Below are 22,322 nucleotides of genomic sequence, written 5' to 3'. Positions count from 1 at the left end.
ATGCAAAGGAGGCTTTGGTGCAATGAACGGGAGGTATCAACACTATGCAGTTTATTTTTATTTTTAATTGAATCAGAGAAAGCAAATGCAATGATGGCAAAGTTACAAAATTGTTCATTAAGACAGCTCGCTGCAGACTTTGACCAAATTTGGTGAAAATTGGGATCGTTGTGAAGGGATCATTAGAAAATAGACTGGAAATGACTGGCAATGAATTTTAATGCTATAAGTAGTTTTACAGGCGAGAAAAACAGCTCAATATGACATTATTTTACCTACTTTTCACAAATTTTAAATAAATCCAAATCCTTTTACATTTGTTCGAAAAAACAGTAACGCAGCCAAAACCCAAAGTCGATTTAGACCCGACACCGATTTTGAAACCCAAACACGAGGATCAGTGCACATCTCTATTTAATACACTTTAATGCAAATAGTCCAAAAATTAATGTAAGCAAGTGACCCTGTATACACATATTCTGAAATGCATCTGCTGCACTTTGTGTTAATTTGCCTGAAGCATATAGAAGCATCAACACTGCAGCATTCCATTGTGAAACTACATAGTAGTCAATGGTGCAGAGACACATTGTTGTATGTGTTTTCAAACCTCTATTAAAGTGACTAAGTACAAGATTTTGTCTCTGCTTTTAACTGGAGTTATTTTTTCACGCCCATGTAATCAAGCTCTAATACTCAAGAATAAACAATTTCCATCTGTCTCTCCCAGTAAAATAAATACTTGTGAATATATGTCCTTGTTTGTTTTTTTCCCTTGTTATATTTTACCAAACAGCTCATCTTAGTGTGATAAATTTCCAGCATCAAGTGCTTAACTATTCAGAAGGACTGACTTGCTGCTTTTCAGGTAAGCTAAACAAAGACAAATGGCTGAGACCATGCAAGCAAGCATCTCAAAATATAATCCCCTTACAAAAGCAATATCTTAAAAATTCAGTTTTCTCCTGTTGTAGATTGCTTTACATTAACTGTGTCTTTAATTGTCACTAATATATGGCACCAATTTTTAATTATTTTGTTATTGTTCTTCATCTTAAGGTGTATTTAACGGGTTGGATACGTTAATACGATGTCGACAATCCTAAGAGTACATACCCAGACATGATGCCACCGATGGTGTCTTCCCCAACAGACTCTTCAAACCAACCGCTTGGAATACACACTTCAAGGGGTTCCTACAAATGAAAATTCCTTTGAAGTGTATATTCCAAGCAGTTGGTCTGAAGAGTCTGTCGGGGAAGATACCATTGGTGTCATCATGTCGTGGGTTTGTCAGCGTCGATTTGAAGACTACCACAGGTATTTAACTAATTTAAATACCATTTCCCACAATAATCCCAGGCATTAAATAATTCATAATCACATTTAATAAATAGACCTCATTCTCCCCAAACAGCCCCACAATCAATTAATAGCTCACCACCCCAGCATTAACTTAAAGGTGCAATTACTCCATCTTAAATTCATAGGACCCACTATTAAATTAAATTGTCCCACCATCACCCCACAAATAAAATAGCACCCAATACTTAGCCCCCACCTGCACTCCTCAATTAAATTAATAGCCTACCTCCCACATTATATTAAGACCTCCTCCCTCACACACACTACATTCCTAGACAGGTCATTCCCACACACAATACATTCACATACTACCCCCCCTACACACACACAAATACATTCATATACTGGCCCCCACACTCACACAAATGCATTCATATACTGGCCCCCACACTCACGCAAATACATTCATATACTGGCCCCCACAAACACACAATACATACATATACTGCCGCCACAAACACACAATACATACATATACTGTCGCCACAAACACACAATACATACATATACTGGCCCCCACAAACACACCATACAAACATATACTGCCCCCACAAACACTGTGCTGATTAGGCGTTACAGAACACCTGAGGAGCCATCCTTTAAAGACAAGGTGGGAGTGTCACCTGTCAGTCATCCAAGCTTGTGGGAGGAGACCTGTGTATTTAACCTGGAGTTGTGCTCTTGTCAAATGTGAACTGATGCTGAACTAGTTGGCCAGTCAGTAGTGAGCTGGGCTATGTCTAGTTAATGTTTAGGGTCACCAGGAGGTGCAAGTAAAGGTTATGCTTGCTGGTGTCATCCTGACAGAAGTGTTATTTATTGTGATGCCAACAATAAATATGTTTGATTTAAAACAAGAAGTTTCGTGTTGCTGATGTCTACCATGCAAGCAAGCATCTCAAAATATAATCCCCTTACAAAAGCAATATCTTAAAAATTCAGTTTTCTCCTGTTGTAGATTGCTTTACATTAACTGTGTCTTTAATTGTCACTAATATATGGCACCAATTTTTAATTATTTTGTTATTGTTCTTCATCTTAAGGTGTATTTAACGGGTTGGATACGTTAATACGATGTCGACAATCCTAAGAGTACATACCCAGACATGATGCCACCGATGGTGTCTTCCCCAACAGACTCTTCAAACCAACCGCTTGGAATACACATTTCAAGGGGTTCCTACAAATGAAAATTCCTTTGAAGTGTATATTCCAAGCAGTTGGTCTGAAGAGTCTGTCGGGGAAGATACCATTGGTGTCATCATGTCGTGGGTTTGTCAGCGTCGATTTGAAGACTACCACAGGTATTTAACTAGGGTCTGAGCAACTTTTTAGTAAAATTCTTCATCAAATGTTCATTCATGTTTTCTCTGTTTGTAAGTAGAGTTTAGCAAATTTGCGCTAGGATATTACATAAATCAAATGTAATAACGGAACAGAGTGTTCTGCATAGGTGCGAAACTCTGGAGAGCTTTAAATTCGTTTTTTGTTTCACTTTTCTCGTGGAATGGCCACCACACACTGTGGGAGTAATTAATTTTCAAACTTCATGTGAACGCTACTTGCGTTAAAAAAACGCACATAACTGGTCTCAAGATTGACCTCAAAATACGTTTCCATTTTAATCTGGCTATAAGTATGCTCTAGCTACACAAGCTTGCTGTATTTGGACAGACAGAACAGATTGCAGGATACGCACATGCATATGTGCAACATAAAATCCCATCAGAATGCATGCAAAAAAAAATTTTAAATCAATTTACAACTCTTAAGATATCATACATAATAAAGCATTAATAAAAATGTTTTTTTTTCACATTAAATATATAAATCAGGATTTTCTTAATAAGTGCTGTCATAAAATTGAATAATAATTTTTTATAGTTTCTTTTACTTACAAACACATGTTCTGGCACATATACAGAGGAGTGCTGGCAAATTTTAGCCTGGGGGGCGAGACTTTGCTCAGCAGCCCATTAGGAACATTGTAAAGGAAAAATGCATGCATGTTCAAGCGTATTTTGTGATTGACGGTTTAATCAAAGGAAAGTTCCAACACGATTTTCGGCACAGTTCAACGTCCCAGCGGGTCACATGATCGTGACCAGACCAATCAGAAAAATTCATATGTTCCTATGTCATGTACAGCTAAGTATCTGCGCCGGTTTCATTATATCACAGGATTGGGAAGCTTAGAATTCATATCACTATTTAATACAGCAACGTGCGGTCGTCACAGCTGTTTTCTACCAACTAAGTTCAGTACATTTGAACATGAATGTTGCACAGTAATGGCCATCTATAGCTATCAAGTGGATAACAACTTAATATCAAAGCCCTAAAAAAAAACGAACATCTATATCTGATATCAGATCGGTCAGAAACACCATCTAAACCTCTGTGAACCATATTGCATGTTTTGCTTGGTATAGGCTTTTGGATATTTTATCCGTTCTATGTGGATATTTAAGTATTTTGTGTCAGCCAAGATCAGTGTTATATATGTTTTATATTTTGCATAAATTTGTCCTATTTTGTATATCCACACCCTCGTCACATTTTTGTACATTCAGATGGGGACTGTCCCACCTAAATCAGAATAGTTGGAAGGTATGCCAAGGTTGTTCTTACTATATAGGCACATGCATAGGGCCGCAGGAGAATGACCATGATTTTATTTATGTAATTTTGTTTTGTTTTGACTGGCTGCCACTGTCAACTGACAAGTTCTCCAATGAACATCAGGACGGGTTGGACCAGGGCTCTACATGTATGAGCATCCTGAGAGAGTAAACAATTAGTGTGCACCACATGTGGCTTTTGGAGGAGGAGGAGGGGGGGAAGATGAATCATCCCCACTGTTCAAACTGAGTAAAATAATTCAGCGTGTTGTAAGAATTTGGTTGCATGTGACAGCTGTGGTTGCTTTGACTTGATTCTGAAAGTGTTTTAAGATAATTTTTTGCAAATAAAGGTGTAAGAGAAATGTCTAAAAAAATATATATCTTCTGTCTGTATGGGAAAATAACATTTAACACGTTGGCGTTGTGTGATTTTTTATTTTTTTTTACCCACAAACTTCCTTTGTTCTGTATTGTACTTCTCTGTGACTAATAATTCCTCTCTATGGGGTCTATTTATAACATCCGGCGATAAGACTGATTTTCCTATCACCTGCCATCGTAATTTATCATTAAAATCTCGCCCAGGCAACTGAGAGATAACTCCGGTGTTTTGGCGATACTAGCCCGGAGCGGGAAGAGTTACCACTGCACCAAGCATTCACGCATGGGCATTGGAGCTGAAATCCCAGACGAAAAAAAAAAATATATATTATACATATATATATATATATATATATATATATATAGCACCTTAACAGACTGCTGCCAATATGGGGTATATTTACTAAACTGCAGGTTTGAATAAGTGGAGATGTTGCCTATAGCAACCAATCAGATTCTAGCTGTCATTTTGTAGAATGCACTAAATAAATGTTAACTAGAATCTGATTGGTTGCTATAGGCAACATCTCCACTTATTCAAACCCACAGTTTAGTAAATATGACCCCAAGTCCTTAAACATAATATTAGTCGATGACATCTGCTAAATGATCTCCTGTGTAGAACGCATCTGTAAATTAAAAGTCTCTCTTTGTGTGTGTAATCTGTTTTCCTTGAGGAGAAAATATAACAGATGAAACAATCCACAGTTATATTATCTGAGACAAATAACATTGTTCATCCTCAAATTTTCACAGAAGTCAAACAATAAAAATAAGACAATGATAATAAGTAAATACAAGGACAAAAAATATATGGGGGGAAAAAATGTAAGGGAAAGAAAGGGGAGTTGGGCAGGGGAGGGCTGGCTAATTTAAGCCCGGGGGCAAGCACACAGCAGCGGCCCATCCTTAAAGGGTGGTCTTTGGTGCAATATATATTTATTTATATAAAAAGAGGCTATTGTGGTGTTGCCTAATCCATATATATATTTTATGCCCAGGCCCAGAGCTGGATTAAGGATCTGGGGGGCCTGGGCACTTTAGACTGGGTAACCCCCTATAATGTAGCATGGTTATCATTTTAGACAAATACACAGGCAATACTGTGTGCATTACTGTTAGGTGCACACAGTTCTGCCTTCACGAGCAGTACACGGTGAAGTGGGACATACCTCCCAACTGTCCTAAGGGAAACCGTGACCCAAGTTCGGAACTGTCTCACCAGATTCAGGACAGTTGGCAGACTGTCCTGCTCTCTCCTACCTGTTCTTGTCACTGTCACCCCTTGCGGCTGCTGGTTACTTTAACTCATTTGCTGGTTGTCTGGATCCTGTAATATTGGAGGCCCTATTTGAAAAAAAAAAATGGGTACATAAAATTTAGAAAACTCCAACAAGTCCCAGTGTTAAATCAATAGCACCCACATTTTATAATTAGGCCTCCCTCCAGCCACAACAATTTAAAATAATAATATTCATATTTGCTAAATAGATCTCTTTCCCTCCGACCACCCCTGACATTAGATAGCAAACACATTTAATATATAAACCCATTTCCCTCCCCTCAAACAGCCCCAGCATTATTTTAAATAGCATTTACATCTAACAAATATAACCATTTCCCACAATAATCCCAGGCATTAAATAATTCATAATCACATTTAATAAATAGACCTCATTCTCCCCAAACAGCCCCACAATCAATTAATAGCTCACCACCCCAGCATTAACTTAAAGGTGCAATTACTCCATCTTAAATTCATAGGACCCACTATTAAATTAAATTGTCCCACCATCACCCCACAAATAAAATAGCACCCAATACTTAGCCCCCACCTGCACTCCTCAATTAAATTAATAGCCTACCTCCCACATTATATTAAGACCTCCTCCCTCACACACACTACATTCCTAGACAGGTCATTCCCACACACAATACATTCACATACTACCCCCCCTACACACACACAAATACATTCATATACTGGCCCCCACACTCACACAAATGCATTCATATACTGGCCCCCACACTCACGCAAATACATTCATATACTGGCCCCCACAAACACACAATACATACATATACTGCCGCCACAAACACACAATACATACATTTACTGCCGCCACAAACACACAATACATACATATACTGCTGCCACAAACACACAATACATACATATACTGCCCCCACAAACACACAATACATACATATACTGCCCCCACAAACACACAATACATTCATACACTGCCCCCACAAGCACACAATACATTCATACACTGCCCCCACAAACACACAATACATTCATATACTGGCCCCCACAAACACACAATACATTCATATACTGCCCCCACAAACACACAATACATACATATACTGCCCCCACAAACACACAATACATACATATACTGCCCCCACAAACACACAATACATACATATACTGCCCCCACAAACACACAATACATACATATACTGGCCCCACAAACAAACAATACATACATATACTGCCCCCACAAACACACAATACATACATATACTGCCCCCACAAACACACAATACATTCATATACTGCCCCAACAAACACACAATACATACATATACTGCCCCCACAAACACACAATACATACATATACTGCCACCCCCCTCTCACACAGACATTAATTTAGCATACTGACACTGACATACACAATATTAATATAATACCCCTACCCCCCCCTCCCCCCCCGGCACTTACCTGGCTCAATCCCACACGCTGTCAGTTTCTTCAGTCATGGGACGGCACCCGCGCGAGGTTCATCGCGCGAACATAGAAAGTGGGAGGGAGGGGGGACGGATAGTTAGGATCCGCGGCCTGTTGAAGGTGGCTAGTCCCGGGGGAGGGGCCAGCCACCTGGCGGCCCGAAACAATGTTTTTATGTCCTGCCCGGGGGACGTGTGCCCCCCTGCCCAGCCCGCCCCTGCACATATAAGTTTAGTCATCACTATCAGTGGGCATGTACAGCTGCCTTGTAGCTGGTACAAATGATACTGCAAAACACGACGTACTTAAGAGATGCCCTGAACTTGAATCGGCCTCATCTACGTAGACACGCCCTTACTATACATTACCTACGTCTGCCCTTAAAGTTATAGGCAGTTGTAAGAGTCAGTTGCGTTTGCACATGAATTGTATGCAATCCCGTTCTTCGTTTTAAGTCCCGTTCTGGTGCATACTCAGAGCTTTTTCATGCAAGAATCGGCACACAAATGGACTTACGTCCATACATGAATCAGGACCTGTATTTGTAGATTTCACAATTCACATAATTTATAGTCTATGAATAGAGCTGCTATGACGATTGTTTAAATTTCTTCTGCTCTGTGTTGCTGGGTTTGGGTTGGAGTAAGGGATTCTTTGCAGAACACATGGCCAAATTCTGCTGGAGAAACATGCAAAATTCTGCATGCAAATTGTCTATAGAACAGTTTTAAATATGTAACTGATGTATACCTGTAATTAATCAGATTACCAGAATGTAAACAGCAGCCAGAATATTTCAGAAGATGAGTATGATGATCTTGTGGGAGACGGTGACATCTCTTATCATGTGCTTGTGCAAGAGAGGACTGAGTTGGATTTTATGGTCAGAGCTATTATCTTGGGATACAAATGCAGGCAGGCAGAAAACCATAGGCTGAGATTCACTCATCAGCTCAAAGCAATGACTTCAGTTCCCTGTCAAACACACCTATATAAGAGAAAAGTTAATATATTCAACTTCTTTTAAATTTAGTGTAAGATATTCACATGCCATTTCTTATAAAAGTTGCAGGCATAAATGTTGAGATATTTGTTTTGCAGAAATAAGTATTAGCAAGAGTGTGCAAGCATTTTATTTCAGCCACTATATGTTCCTATATCGCTGACCATTTGCCTTGGATATTGGCTACCTTTGGGCCATAGCCACCCTGACCCCATCTCTGGACCCAGAACAATTTAATTCAGACAATTCAGTTGTACCTGTCTTGTGAGTGATTGTCATGTGCCGGACTCTCATGCTTGCCTCCTGCGGTCCAGCACGCTTTATCAATGGCAGACGTACTCCTGGACTCAGGTCTGCGCAGACCCGTCTTTTCATCTCTTCTGTTTCTCAGCCATTGGCTGACCAGTTACCTCCCTACCTAACTCTCCAAGTATTTAAGGCACAATTTACTTCCCAATGGTGTCAGATTTTCTTGTACTACAGTTGTTGATTATTTGGCTCCCTTGTATCCTATACCTGCAGATATCCTGTTGTGCCTCATAGCCAGTGTCTCCAGTTTCCCAGCTAAACCTGGTTATCCTGGTATCCTATACATGAAGCTACCCTACCGTGCCTGGTATCCAGTACTCCTGCTTCTCAGCTAACCTGTAAATCCCAGCATCCTGCACCTGCAATTCTCTATTGTGTCTGGTATGCAGTAACTCCTGCTTATCAACTAATACCTGAAAATCCCAATATCCTGTAGCTGCAGTTCTCTGATCTTGCGTATCCCAGTACTGCAACTTTTAACATCTTCTCCAACCTCTCTCGCTCGGTGTCCGTACAGAGAACCGCAAACTGCGTGGTAAAAGCAGCTAAGACCAAATCTGCTTGCAGAGGTCCCTGGTGAACATTAGATTGGACTTTGCATCAGATTTGTGGGTGGACCTGCATTACCACTCACAGTACACTATTCTTCCTTGGTATCTACAATATTTATTTTAATAATAGTTTTTATTGCCTTTTTCAACAATTGTTCAATAACAAAACATGAAAATCACATAACAAAAGGGAAAAAGTAATAAATAAATAAATAATATATATCTTTTAAAAAAAAAAAGAAGGGAAAATGCATAACGGGGAACAAAATAACAGTCAAATATATGTAAGTAACATCAAGCATTACAATGCCAAATATTCCTATTGATAAACATATAAATCCCCCAACCTCACAACATTATCCAGCTAGACATTGGGACAAGGAGAGTGCGCCAGTGGGGCTTGGAAGGTGCCTGAGGGAGAGGCACCTAGGAAACATAGTACCCTCCCTGACTGTTAAAAATAAAAAAAACAGTCAGTGTGCCTTCCTTCCCATAATATCAACAAGCCCCACTGCACACACAAAAAAGGGACTTGGTTATGTAGCATTGGGGTGTGTTTACATCACGTGAGGGTGAATCCCCCTATGATGCATGCTTAGCGTTTTCAAAGTGATAAGCCGCGGTAACACCTTCACCCCTCTGAAAACACCAGTGAGTTGCAGCAACCATATACCATGGAGACATACCTTACAACCTCCTGGGAATCTGGACAAAAGTGCCTAGTGTCGGGACCACCTAAATGGGAAATATAGATATCATTTAAATCAAATTTCCCTACATCCACGTTACCTCTTGACCAATGGTGCATGGATCTGTATCATCCCTTAACTTATTTTTTGAGTAAACTGTTTTTATTGAAGTTTTTGAAAAACAATACATAATACAGACAATGTCTCACTTCATCCTTACTAGGAACAAAACATGTAAAGTGCAACATAATAATGTATAATCCCAAATCACATTTAAAAAACTAAGACATCATTTGTGGGTCATAAAAAAGGAGCACAAATGACAACAGAAAACAACCGGCACTACGTAAGCAATAGGAAGAACTAAAAAACAAACAAAGGATGGGGGAGGCATGTAAGGGTGTATTGGGGTGGGGAGAAGGTGGAAAGTATTACTCACAAACCTCGAGGTGGACCTGAGAGAACAGCCTGCCGTTGGTTTTAAGGCAGTAGATAATGTTACCAAAATAATCAGGTAAGGTGAATCTAGCACAAATTCCTGGAATACTATGACTTCACCCTAGGCATGTAGTTTTTGTAACAGATTATTTAAATTACACCCACTGTAGCCTTGTGGTGCAAAATTCAGAGTTTGTCATTCACAGAAGTTATTTTGATTTCCATATCCATGACATAGTCAATTCTTGCATGCCAATCTTTTAATAAAGTGGGAGAGGGGTACTTCGATAGGATAGGGATTACTGCTTACAACTTCATAATGTTGTTGGCCTGGCATGCAAATTCCAGCCTGTGGAAAAAACTTAGATATATATATATATATATATATATATATATATATATATATATATATATATATATGACACTTTGTACACTGACAGCCCTAGGTGATTCATACACGAACAACTTCTTGCTTCAAAACAAACAGTGCTTTATTGTTTGCATCACAATAACAGCCTGCTGTCTTGTCAGGGTGACACCAGTAAGCAATATCATGGTGCTTACAACTCCTGGTGACCCTAATGCTAGCTATTCACAGTCCAGCTCTCTACTGAATGGCCAACTTGCTCAACATCAATCACAATTTATAACTGGAAAGAACAGGCTTAAATACACAAGTCTCCTCCCATTGGTCTACTTACCTCCTTATACCACCTGTGTGTGTGCAGGCTAGGAGTTTGACTGTGCAAAGATTTAACTCTGGATGCAGCTTTCCCCTGCAGACTTCACAGGATCTCATCTGTCCCTATACAGGAGAGGTGTGGAAAATAGACCTCTTTGACATATATTTTATATATATATATATATATATATATATATATATATATATATATATATATATATATATTGTTTTTTTGTGGAGTTATGTTCTTCATGAAGCACCCTATTATGTTGGCTCAACATTTCACTGTGTATCAAGTAGAGATGTGCACAGATCCCATGGTTTGATTTTGGATCTGGATTTCATTAAAAATTGTAAAAAACAGGTGAAATCCTGGAATTTTGAACAGTTTTTGTGTCTACATTAGTATTTATATCATTAATATTCTTTTACAGTATTTTTTCTAATAACCACCTCACAACTATCAATATTTTCAACAACATTAACCGAAGGCTGCAGCGAGCTGGCTGTCTGGATAAAAATAATGACAAAGCTGCACAAAAACATGGCAGTTTAATAAAATATATGATCCCTATGAAACATAGTGGTATAGCACTCTCTGATAGGATGTTCATTTTAGAAAATAAAATAGACCATGGTGGGCCACAACCAGAAGTGAAATGGTGGCAGAAAGACCATGGACACAATATGTAATATAAATGACACTATGTAAAGAAGCAATAAAAAAAAGCTCATTAGATGGATAGCAGCATTAATAGACATTTTAGACAAGTAGATAGATGAAGGTAGGCTGCACCCAGAAGTCAAAAAACACCAACTTGTTTGTAATTCTCCATGTTAGACAGCATGTTTGACACAATATAGAGAGTCTGCAATAAAAACTCATTAGATGGATAGTAGCAACAATAGACATTTTAGAAAAGAAGACAGACCTAGGTCACCCAAACCCAGATGTGACGTGTTGGGTGAAAGAGCATAGGCACAATATTTTTAATGTTAGCTTATGTGGCACATTGTAGAAAATCAGTAATAAAAGATCATTAGATGGGAAAGCACTGGCGTCAATAAACATTTTACAAAAGGAGATAGACCTAGGTGGCTTGCTATTTGTATAAAAAATAATTGTGGTATACAATTACATGTGTAGAACATTGGAGGTAATTTTGGCATCTGCGGTGCAGTGTAAAATCCATTGTTTATGCATTGGTGCGCCTCGTTGGTTCACCGAGTGCAAACCAAAAATCTTCAGGAGGTGCACTGCGCAAATATGTAAACTGCATCCAACCTTCTACCTGTTCCGTACCATCTTCTTCGATAAAATACATAAAAATTAATTATCCATTTTCTCCTAAAATACTGCTTAGTTTTTAGCCTTATTATGGATTAATAAAACATAAGTTTGAGGGAATATGAATACTGTTTATATATTACGGATGTCAATTTTGTTTGTGTGAGATTTGCAGTACTTTGCTCAGAGTAAGCCTAAAAATGCAAGTTCTTAACCAAAGGCTGTTGCTGACCAGGTCTCGCCTTATACATTTATTTGGTGCACTGCAAATAATATAAGACACTTGACACTCAAAATTGCCATCTGTAATAAAACACATAAATAATACCTTCTGTAATAAAACTCACATGCTTTTTAGAATATATATTGTCTTATTTCTTGTCTTGTTCATCTAAATGGTGAAAAAACCTGGAAAAAACCATAATAGAACAAACTGTTATTTATTGCACTAGTAAAATCAATGAAGCAGCAAGATATTTTGCAGGGATAAAAATGATACCAAACGTAAAGAAAACAAATCAACTGCTACTGCAAAAATATGTGTAGCAAAAAAAAAAACGAAAAAAAAAAAAATATATAAAAATATGTACTGCACCATAGGCTAAAAGGTATTGACACATTGCTTTTTTTTAGAAAGGGGACTGGTGGTGTTTCTGTGCATCAGAAAAACTCATTAAAAAAGCACATGAAGGGTATTGTATATCAAGGATCTGACCAACATACTCAAAATGCAGCGCATCATAACCAAGCAATAACTATAACTAAACCTATGCAATCTTCTCTCATCAAATGCAATTGTCAATGGCAATATCTTTAAAAGGTGTTCTGTTTATAGTTAACTGTAATTTACAAGGACATTAACATAACTATTACTCTTAAATCATTTAATATAAGTATGCCTCTTAAATCATTTAATATAAGTATGCAATCCAGTGACTTATTATCAAACAATTTGAAAACCCAGAAAAAATAAATGAATAATTGTTGCTGCTTGGAGATGATGGCATGCACACATACATAACTGTGATCCTTCTACTGGCACTGTGAGGAACACTGCTCAACAATTTAATAAGAGAATGTCAGGACTTTTTTTTTTTTGTTTTGTTTTTGTTGCCACTTCTTGCATTATGCCTTTTATTCAAGTAAAACATTCTAGGTATGCACCACAAGCCTTTACCTTAGTTCCTACATAGCAAACAGGCAAGAATAAAAAGCTGTATTTGATGGTGGCAGAGATGATATAAAAAGTAGATCTTTATACAGCCCCCATCCATCTGTGGGGTGGTGTAGGATCATATACTCAGGCACCTCTAGAGATCCTCATACTCCGGTCACGCTCAGTCCTCTTCTCCCAGGATAAAGTGAGTAGTAAACCAGACAGGTGCCCCACATGCAGGTTTAGTAACTAGTGAAAGTCAAATGTGGAGCTGACGCATGCAATGTAGCGCAGCACAATTAGAGTTGACAGAATAAATGGTCAGCAAACAATCTCTCTGATAAAATAGAATATCACTTGTATTATATTTCCATTCGGTGCAGCATTTAAATACATGACTCGCAGGCCTTACACTCTGTCATCCTAGTGATCAGGTTCTGCCCTGACCTCACCTCACTTCACTACAGGTTATCTCTCTCCATTAGCTTTTCTGTCACACAGTACTCATGGTTGGACAGTTCTAACAAACATACTCGTCTCGGGATGCTTCTTGGAGCAGAGATCCATGGTCCAGCACACTTGGTTCACCGGCAAAGGACACTAACAGCACCTGACTTGGCTACACCTCTGCACTCTCACTGCTGTGCATTATAGTATCAACTCCTCTCTGCATCTCATTGAGTTCCAGAGTCTCCTTCTCAGAACTCAAACTTTGTTGTTTGAATATATCACAGCTCTTCATTCTCCTTCTCTGCTCTTATGCTGGCCTGCTCTTGTCATACTACTGCTGTCACTATCCCTACCACCTATTTAAGAATACGGATACTGGATAGAAAAGGCTCTAAAACCAAAAAAAGAACTTAGACTCACACTCAAAGATGATACAGTAATTTTTTTCCCCAGATACTGAAGTGGATATTGAAATGCTCCCGTCACACCCTTGCAAAATAGACCATCCTAGATGTGGTTCCATACATGGAACAACACTCAGGGGTATCATGCAGACATATATATCCAAAGAGGACATTAAATGTAAAACAAAAATGGGATCGCTGGGAGTTATTTAGTGATCATTTTAGGAAATGGAAGACAGATATAAACTTGTACAACACTGCCCTAAACATCAGTTACAGTAAGTAGGCAGAAATGATCCTAGGAAGGATTTTTGTCACTTCTTACCAGAAGTTGTTTTTTAATGACCATCAACATAAGGAATTGTACTTATTTTTTTACAGCAACAGTTAACACCTCACTTCCAGTATATATTTTACTCCCTACGTTTGTTCTTGATGCTGCTGCAATTACTGGTTATGTGTGACATAGGGGACTTAGTACAAAGTTAGATTTTAGTGTTGGTTGAGTCTAAACAAAGAAAAGTAGTAAATCATTTTCCACTACATCATTTGTACAATGAAAATGGATTGGACCTTTTCTCAAGAGTATCATTGTATCATACAGTATACGTATTAATGACTTGTTTTGTTTTCATCCAGGTACACAGTTCTATATAATGGACATCATCAGGATCATGAGAAGCTTCCTATCCACAATGATCCAGAGTCACAGGAATCCTGTTTTTAGCCAACTCTCCACATCCAGCCTCCTAGATCTCAAAACTGAAGCCAATCATATGGCACACACCTCTTATTGGCAACTAGCTAGAACTTAGTGACTGCTTCATACTCAATCATAAGGCTTATTTAACCATAATGTTATATTGATTCAGATGGACTTTGGTGAAAACACTGCAGATATGAGTTTCTGTTCCTATGGCCCCTCTTCCAGCACTGCTCTTATTCAGACACATTCTCTGGATACCCGTGGGTCAGACAATCCACATGTTTGCTATCTGGGTTTTCTATTTCAGGGCTCACTGGTTCATACTTGTAGCTTTAGATTGCAAAGACCACAATGCATTGCAAATCAGGTGTGCCTGAACTTATACAAGAAGAACAACCAAAGACTGGATCAGCACGATAGATTTGTTTTCTTCAGCTCAAGTGTGTATATGGGTGTATGTATGCACGCATGCACACATCTGTACTTCCCAGTGCCTAAGTTTGATGGAAATAATAGGACAGGCAGCAGATCTTTGGGTATCATGATGCCATGGAATCAGAATTGAGGACATTTATGACAGTGTATTATATTATGTATCTGCATGTTCTTTTTTGCTCAAAGTAATAGAATTCTTGTTTAACTGGTCTATAAGACAGCATTTTTATAATTTATGCTTGAGATCTTTGGTGTTCTTTTGTTTAACCAAATAGCTAAAATATCACTACCTATGTAGGTCAGTCCAACTTCCACAAAATAAATGTTGCTGCTAAAAGTGGTGCATATAGGAGACTCTGAGGTCTATTTATCAAGACCTGGCGATATGGAAAATGTCCTATCTCTGCTCATCACAGTGATAGAAAATCTTCCTTTACGCAATTTATGAAGGAGAGTTTTCCAGGGCACCTGAGCGATACCTAGGTCCCTGGAAATACAGGCTGGCAGCAGTAAGAGTACTTGTACCGTTACATGCACAGGGGAGTTGGAACCCCGGACGGAATGCCAGTTTCACTTTTGATACAAAAAAAAGATAATATTTAAAAGAGTATATATGTATGTAAAAAAACTAAAAAAAAAAGTACTTTAATATCTTTAACTTATGAAAAAATGCTTTATTTAAATAATAAGCATTTTTTCTTGTCCCAGCATCTACTATCTGAGATCAGGGAAGGGCTGGCAAATTTTAGCCCAGGGGGCAAGAGTTGAATCAGCAGTCTATTAGGAAGGGTGTAGTACCTATTAACGGTACTGACTACCCCGACACAGAAGACAACGACATGAGGAGTCCGACTGAATAGTACACCTACCTGCAAAAAAAACCCGACTTACCTGAATGCAGATTACGACTCGCTATGTTGCCGGCTGGAGAAAATGATGTCATCAGCAACAGCGACTTGGCTTAAAGCGGCGATGGATGGATCCGCCTGTCATTTATGTCATGTAAGTACTATTTTAGGGGTTAGGGGTGTTAGGGATATTACGGTTAGGAGTTAGGTTTAACCCTAATCCTAACCCTAACCTTAATCACTAAAATAATACTTACATGACAAATAATACTTACATGACAAATAATACTTACATGACAAATGACAGGCGGATCCGTCCATCAACGCTTTAAGCCAAGTCGCGGTTTCTGATGAAGTCATTTTCTCCAGCCGGCAGCGAGTCGTGATTTGAAGTAATCTGCATTCAGGTAAGTAGTTTTTTTTGCAGGTCGGTGTACTATTCAGTCAGACTTCTCATTTCGTTGTCTTCTGTGTCAGGGTAGTCAGTACCGTGAATCTGACTACCACCGATTAGGAACATTATAAAGGTACAAAATACAGGTGGCCCATTAACCCAGCCCAAGATAGCACACTATGGGACCAGCCCGGGCGGCAGATGCCCTTCAGACCAGCCTGCCCCTGCCTGAGATGGGGAAAAGTACTGCTGCTGTCCTTGATAAATAGGCTTTCCCACATAGCACTGTATATTATGGGGGAAAAAATTGCCGGAAGCGCCAGACAAAGACGATCATCAGTGATAACCAAAGATAATCTTCATTGGGCTTTGTTAAACATTTAGGAGCCATAAATCTAGCAAGAACTCCTGTTGTCGCTGGATCTATGTTTTTTTCCATATGATAAACAGGCTCATTGGCTCCACTCTGGTAACTAGTCAGGTACAAATTATTTTGGTAATTTTGTAGCAATTGGCAGTAACAAATTATGGTACCATTTTCTAAAGCAGGGATTAGCCCTATATGCTGACTGATCTAGAGCATTACGAATAAGGCACCTTTCTATACATTTACACACGTGCTAATCATTTTGCCAGCACAATGTTCATGTCTAGTTAGCCATGTGCCTTACTGGAAATAAGCATATTTTCCAGCAATAAATTAGCCTTATTGATAAACCATCAACAAGATATATTTATAATACTACAGTAGGGGACCACAAATATTAAATATCATATAAAATGGTGTTTTGGCACCTAATGAAAAATGGTCATTACTTTGCACCCTAACACATGACATAGTTTGAGGCTTGTAGTTATCACAAATGAAGCTAACAAGCTATAAAAAGCTGGGAATGACAGCAGATCTGACAATAAGGATACATCCCTCCTACTGTTTCAGCATAATAAGAAATAACCTAGGTATATATTGTGCTGGTACTACACCCACCACAAGCTTTGTTGCATCCAGGCAGCAGACTGCTCAGCCTATTCCTACTTTTGATCCTGCATATAACTGCAGACCCATATGAGACGTGCAATATTATCCAGTGCACTTTTACTGTAAGCCTGCAAATTAAATAATATAGTTTTCAGTAATAACTAGGAGTCACTTTCTGATATTATGTGTTCTTCCAAAAAAAGTTAATATGCTTCTGTTATTAATATTATACAATAAATCAATGTAGGCTCTGTTTATTCTGAAGGAGAGAAAATGGAAGGTCTAATATATTTAAACGTAGCATCATTGTTGACTGATGTGCTTACTTGCTTTGGTTTCATGCACACGCATGGGTTTGTGGCTTATATTTGTAGTATTCCTATCTTGATGTGTCTGAGTGTTGGAACTATGGTTTAATAAGTCTATACTATGGTGGGGAATCATAGTAAAAGGCAGCTTTCTGATAATTGATAAACAGTCATTTGCTAGCTGAACACATTAGTCTGTAGTAGATATTTAGCATGCTTACATTTTTCTTATTAATTTCTTCTCCACCATTTTCCGTTTGCTTTCATAATTTACAAAGCAGATAGAAATGGTTTTGTTCAAAAGGAGCACATTTTACAGAGATAGAAATCATGAACAAGTGGTATTGATCACAACATTAGGGCTTAACCCCTCTGTGCTACCATTATAATATAATGGAGTTGTTACCACTCAATACGCCACAGATCTCCATTTTCACAGGTAATAGAGCTGCAGCTTTGCAGCTTGTTATGATTGTAACATGGGCACAAATCACTTGTCAAGCACCAACTTTCTGTTCCAATTAACCATCATTCATTCATATGCTGAACATAGCATATTCACCATTTGGCAATGGAAAGCAGCTCCCTAAGGGAAGTGGGTCAACAATCTACACAATATTCATAGTAAGCTCTAGAAAGGCTTATGAACACAAGAAAATACAGCATAGTCATAGTCCATTCCAGTGTTCATCTCAAAAACTGTGTCTAGGCATGTAGATCCATATTCCAAATGATATTTATGCTTAGTAAACCATGTGATCGAATGCAGCTCATGTAAAACAGACCATCATTGAATAACAAGTCCCATGTGTACACAGCATTTGTGTTTCTCGGGAACTAGCTAAAGGACAAAACTGACAGTTTTCATTCTAATTGATGCACAGTTTGCAAACCATGCTATTTAATAAAGGCAAAACTGCAGAGACTTAAATAACAATTGCTATTTGGATGCCTTGCTGGGATTCAAAGCATCCCATTTATCAAGCAGTGGTTTGCCAAACAGCATGACAAACCACCATTGAATTATAAAAAAATAAAGATGTGACATATCAAACCACATGCTGTTTAAACTGTCTTTCCGATCAGAAAGAGTCATAAGTTAAATTATATATTTATTTTAAAAAAACAAACAAAAAACATCTTCACTTTACAATAACTAACCAGTTGCCTCTGATGTATGCCACTTATACAGGGGGACAAAAAGCTTAGTGGTATATAGCAGCAGGCTACACAGTCTGGCCTGTTTTATACTATTTACAGTGAGACAGCGAGCATGTTCACTCTGTCATACCATAAAACAGCCCTCCCTGTTCAGCATCAGACTCTGTCTAGACAGAAGCCTGAAAAAGGAGCAAGTCCCTTCATCTAGACAGTACTTGTCCCTCCTAGTACCACTGACTGTTGGATACCAGGGTAATAAATGTAAAAAACAGAGTGAAAAAACTTTTGGGGCGCTACAAGTACCAGTATGCACTGACAGCTAATGACTGTTAATTCGTGCTAGCGCTTGCAGAAGTATAAGTGTCAGTCTATGCTGACAGCCAGTGCATGCTTGCACTTGGTGTGGTTTTTTAAGACTATTGTGGTACCCCAAGACCTGCTTTAAACAAGCATTTATTAAAACAATTACCTCAAATCTTCCTACTATTCAAGGTTTGCCATAGTCTAAAGGAAAAGGTTTCCAAAAACCCTGCTCTTGAGAAGCACTAACTGATGTATGATTGGAATTCAGTGAACCCCGCTAGACAATAGCTGGCCAGCCAATCAAAAGCAGCTTCTGATGCATTCAGGCAACCAGAGATGGGCAGTTTTAATTGGCTAACAAATCCATCCCTTAGTAAATAGCACCCCTTGTCTTCATTACTATTTCATTATTTATTTCTATGTTATCTCTTATTTATAATAGTATTATATCTGTGCTGAATGTGATTCCTACAAATGGTTTAACAAACGCCATAGCAGTATTACTTCATGCTGCAAACAATGTCACATTTGTGAATTCATTTGAACTACACAAATAACATAAGATCCTAAAAGAAGTGCCATATACATTTATTACCACACTAATTATTATATATGTATTTTTCTGAAAGTACTATGAATATGGTTATTAACCCTTTAGCCCAATAGGACATAACTGTGCGTTCTGCTGTGTGGTGCATTTGTGTATTAATGCAGCAATGTAGCTGCATCCTGTTGATTTTGCACTACTACAAGCACCGCACACACAGAATCCAGGTTGTCGCAGTGAGCTGCTGGTCCCTGTTGTAATAGCCCGGGAAGCATGATGAGTGATCGCTTGGACATTGGATCGCTCCGGTCTATTTTGCTAGAAGCCTCATCGTCACTGGGGTAATTAAAACAGGAAGGAAACACCCAGGGTCCAGTAGTCTACCACAACCTCTATAATATTTGTTAACATGCTTTAACCTTACAGTAGCTTAGATGTCAGGGACATATATGCTAATGTTTTAGCATATAAGTACTAAAATGGCTTTTTTCACAGGGGATTAAAAAAAAGTGTATGTTCTTTGTGAGCAGAAGCCTTTGTCATACTTTAAAGATGCATTAGGTGGGGCATCAACTCATAGTGGTGCCATATACATTTTTCAGAAGTCACTTCTCATTTTGAAGAGGCTTATTTGAGACATAGCTCAAGAAACAAGACTGATTCTAAATACTTTCAAATGATTGACACAATATAAACACACAAAATTGGGAGACTACAGATTGCTCATCCCTGGATTAGAATATCAACATCCACTGTCATAAGTATAGATACTAAATTAAAGATAAGCAAAGTTGCAGAGGGATTTTGTGGCTATTTTGGGGAGGTGCAAAGTTCTGGTGATATAATCATCAAGTTCTGCTTGTGTATCACCATTCTGATACATTCCACATGGTATTTGTAAATTCCAGATTCTGCAGTTTACTGCATTTCATTCTCAACTATAAGTAGAGCTGGGATCACGACGTTGCCAATTCATTCTACAGTACTCATTCCGAGCTGTGGTTAGGGTATACTAAGTGAGATGTCTGAACTGAACAGACATCATAGTGGGAATTCTGGGTGGAACATAGAAGTCCTAATTCCACTGGAGAAACTTGCTTCAGGAATATACAAAAGAGGCGAATATATTCCACAGAACAGTTTTGAAAATTTCGCTCATCCCCACTCCATATTTAAATCCTATGTGTGCCTTTCTGCTTGGATGAGGTTTCTTTTTTTCAGTTTCTATTTAATTACATTGTAATACATAGTATGACATTTTTGTATCCAATAGAACAAATTGCAAACATATAATACAAATTTATTTATTTTAAAAATGTGTCTTGTGCTGTAAGTCTTCACATTATAAAATGTTATTATTTGTTGCTGTGTAACAGACTATACATATAAAGGAATCTATTTTTCTTTACCCTTTTGAATTGTTGGTAGTTGGACTGTCTTCTGATACAAGTGTGTTAGTGTCTTCAGAAACACATGTATAATAGATCATTCAAATAGGAAATTGCTTCTTTCAACCTGTGCACTTTGTTGATATCTGTTACGCTAAAATATATAAATATTGTTAATAAAAAGTGTTGCATATTTTTGTCAAATGAATTGTCCAAAAACATGTTAACATCTTTTTCTAATCCTAACCCTTAGAATGCTAACAATTACTCATGACAAGGTCAGAATTTTATTTATTGAATGTATTCTAGGAATTTCAAAGTGTAATTTAAACAGCTAAAACTTGGTAAGATATATGAAGGTCGATTTGTTTAACCATACATGCATGGGCTTTTTATACCACATGCAGATCCCAAAATATTGAATTGGATTTGATCCAGTGTGGTCAGAAGGTGGGTCAAATGATTTCGTCATTGCAATGTGTGTGGGTCATTCAATCATTAAAGGTAGAAGACAGAAGGTCATCATGTTCACTGCGATCTGTATGTTCAACCATCTTTTATGAAACCAGGTGTGTGGAAAAGAGCTGTGTTCTGGTAGTCAGTTGTGCCTGAAAACTAGATAGCAATAAAGAAGAAACAAGGAAAGTTATGGCACACTGGAGCACAACAGACCAAGCAATATATTGCATACTGGGCCATCAAGAACTAGGCCACATATGACATATTGGACCACCAAAGCTTGTGTATTATATAGCCATCAAGCACTAGGCAAAATATGGCAAAATGATCCTCCAGGGACTGTGCAATTGTTCAGCAGTGAATCATATATAGAAGATCTATGGCACATTGGGACAACCAAAGATCCACCAATTTATTACACACTGGTTCAACAGTTAACAGGCAAATTATGTCACACTGGGCCACTCGGGTTTTGGTAGAATATGGTATGTTTGGCCATCAGGTAAGGGGAAAAATATATGTTACACTGGATTACCATGTATTGGGCAATATATGGTACACTGAACAAGTACTGTGAGTTTGAACACCCATGGTATCCAATATGTCATATACAGCACAGGGTCACTAGGGTCTAGGCAATATATGACATACTGGGTCACAATAGATAGGCACTGTGAGGATACCAGATTTTTGGAACCAAAGTCCGCGAGGTTACCC

The 22,322-nt window shown here is 38.3% G+C and overlaps 1 protein-coding gene across 1 annotated transcript in view; it reads left to right on the top strand.

Moving 5' to 3' along the window:
• HTR4 (5-hydroxytryptamine receptor 4) overlaps positions 1-16,084 on the top strand; it is a 394,727-nt gene extending 378,643 nt beyond the window's left edge. The window contains exon 7 of the mRNA XM_075209600.1: positions 14,717-16,084. Coding sequence (XP_075065701.1) covers positions 14,717-14,804 — 88 coding nt within the window. The 3' untranslated portion in view covers positions 14,805-16,084. The remainder of the gene's footprint in view (positions 1-14,716) is intronic.
• Positions 16,085-22,322: the final 6,238 nt, after the last annotated feature.

Source organism: Mixophyes fleayi, chromosome 4 (assembly GCF_038048845.1).
Source record: "Mixophyes fleayi isolate aMixFle1 chromosome 4, aMixFle1.hap1, whole genome shotgun sequence".
NCBI lineage: Eukaryota > Metazoa > Chordata > Amphibia > Anura > Limnodynastidae > Mixophyes > Mixophyes fleayi.
This window is presented reverse-complemented; position numbering and strand designations above follow the sequence as displayed.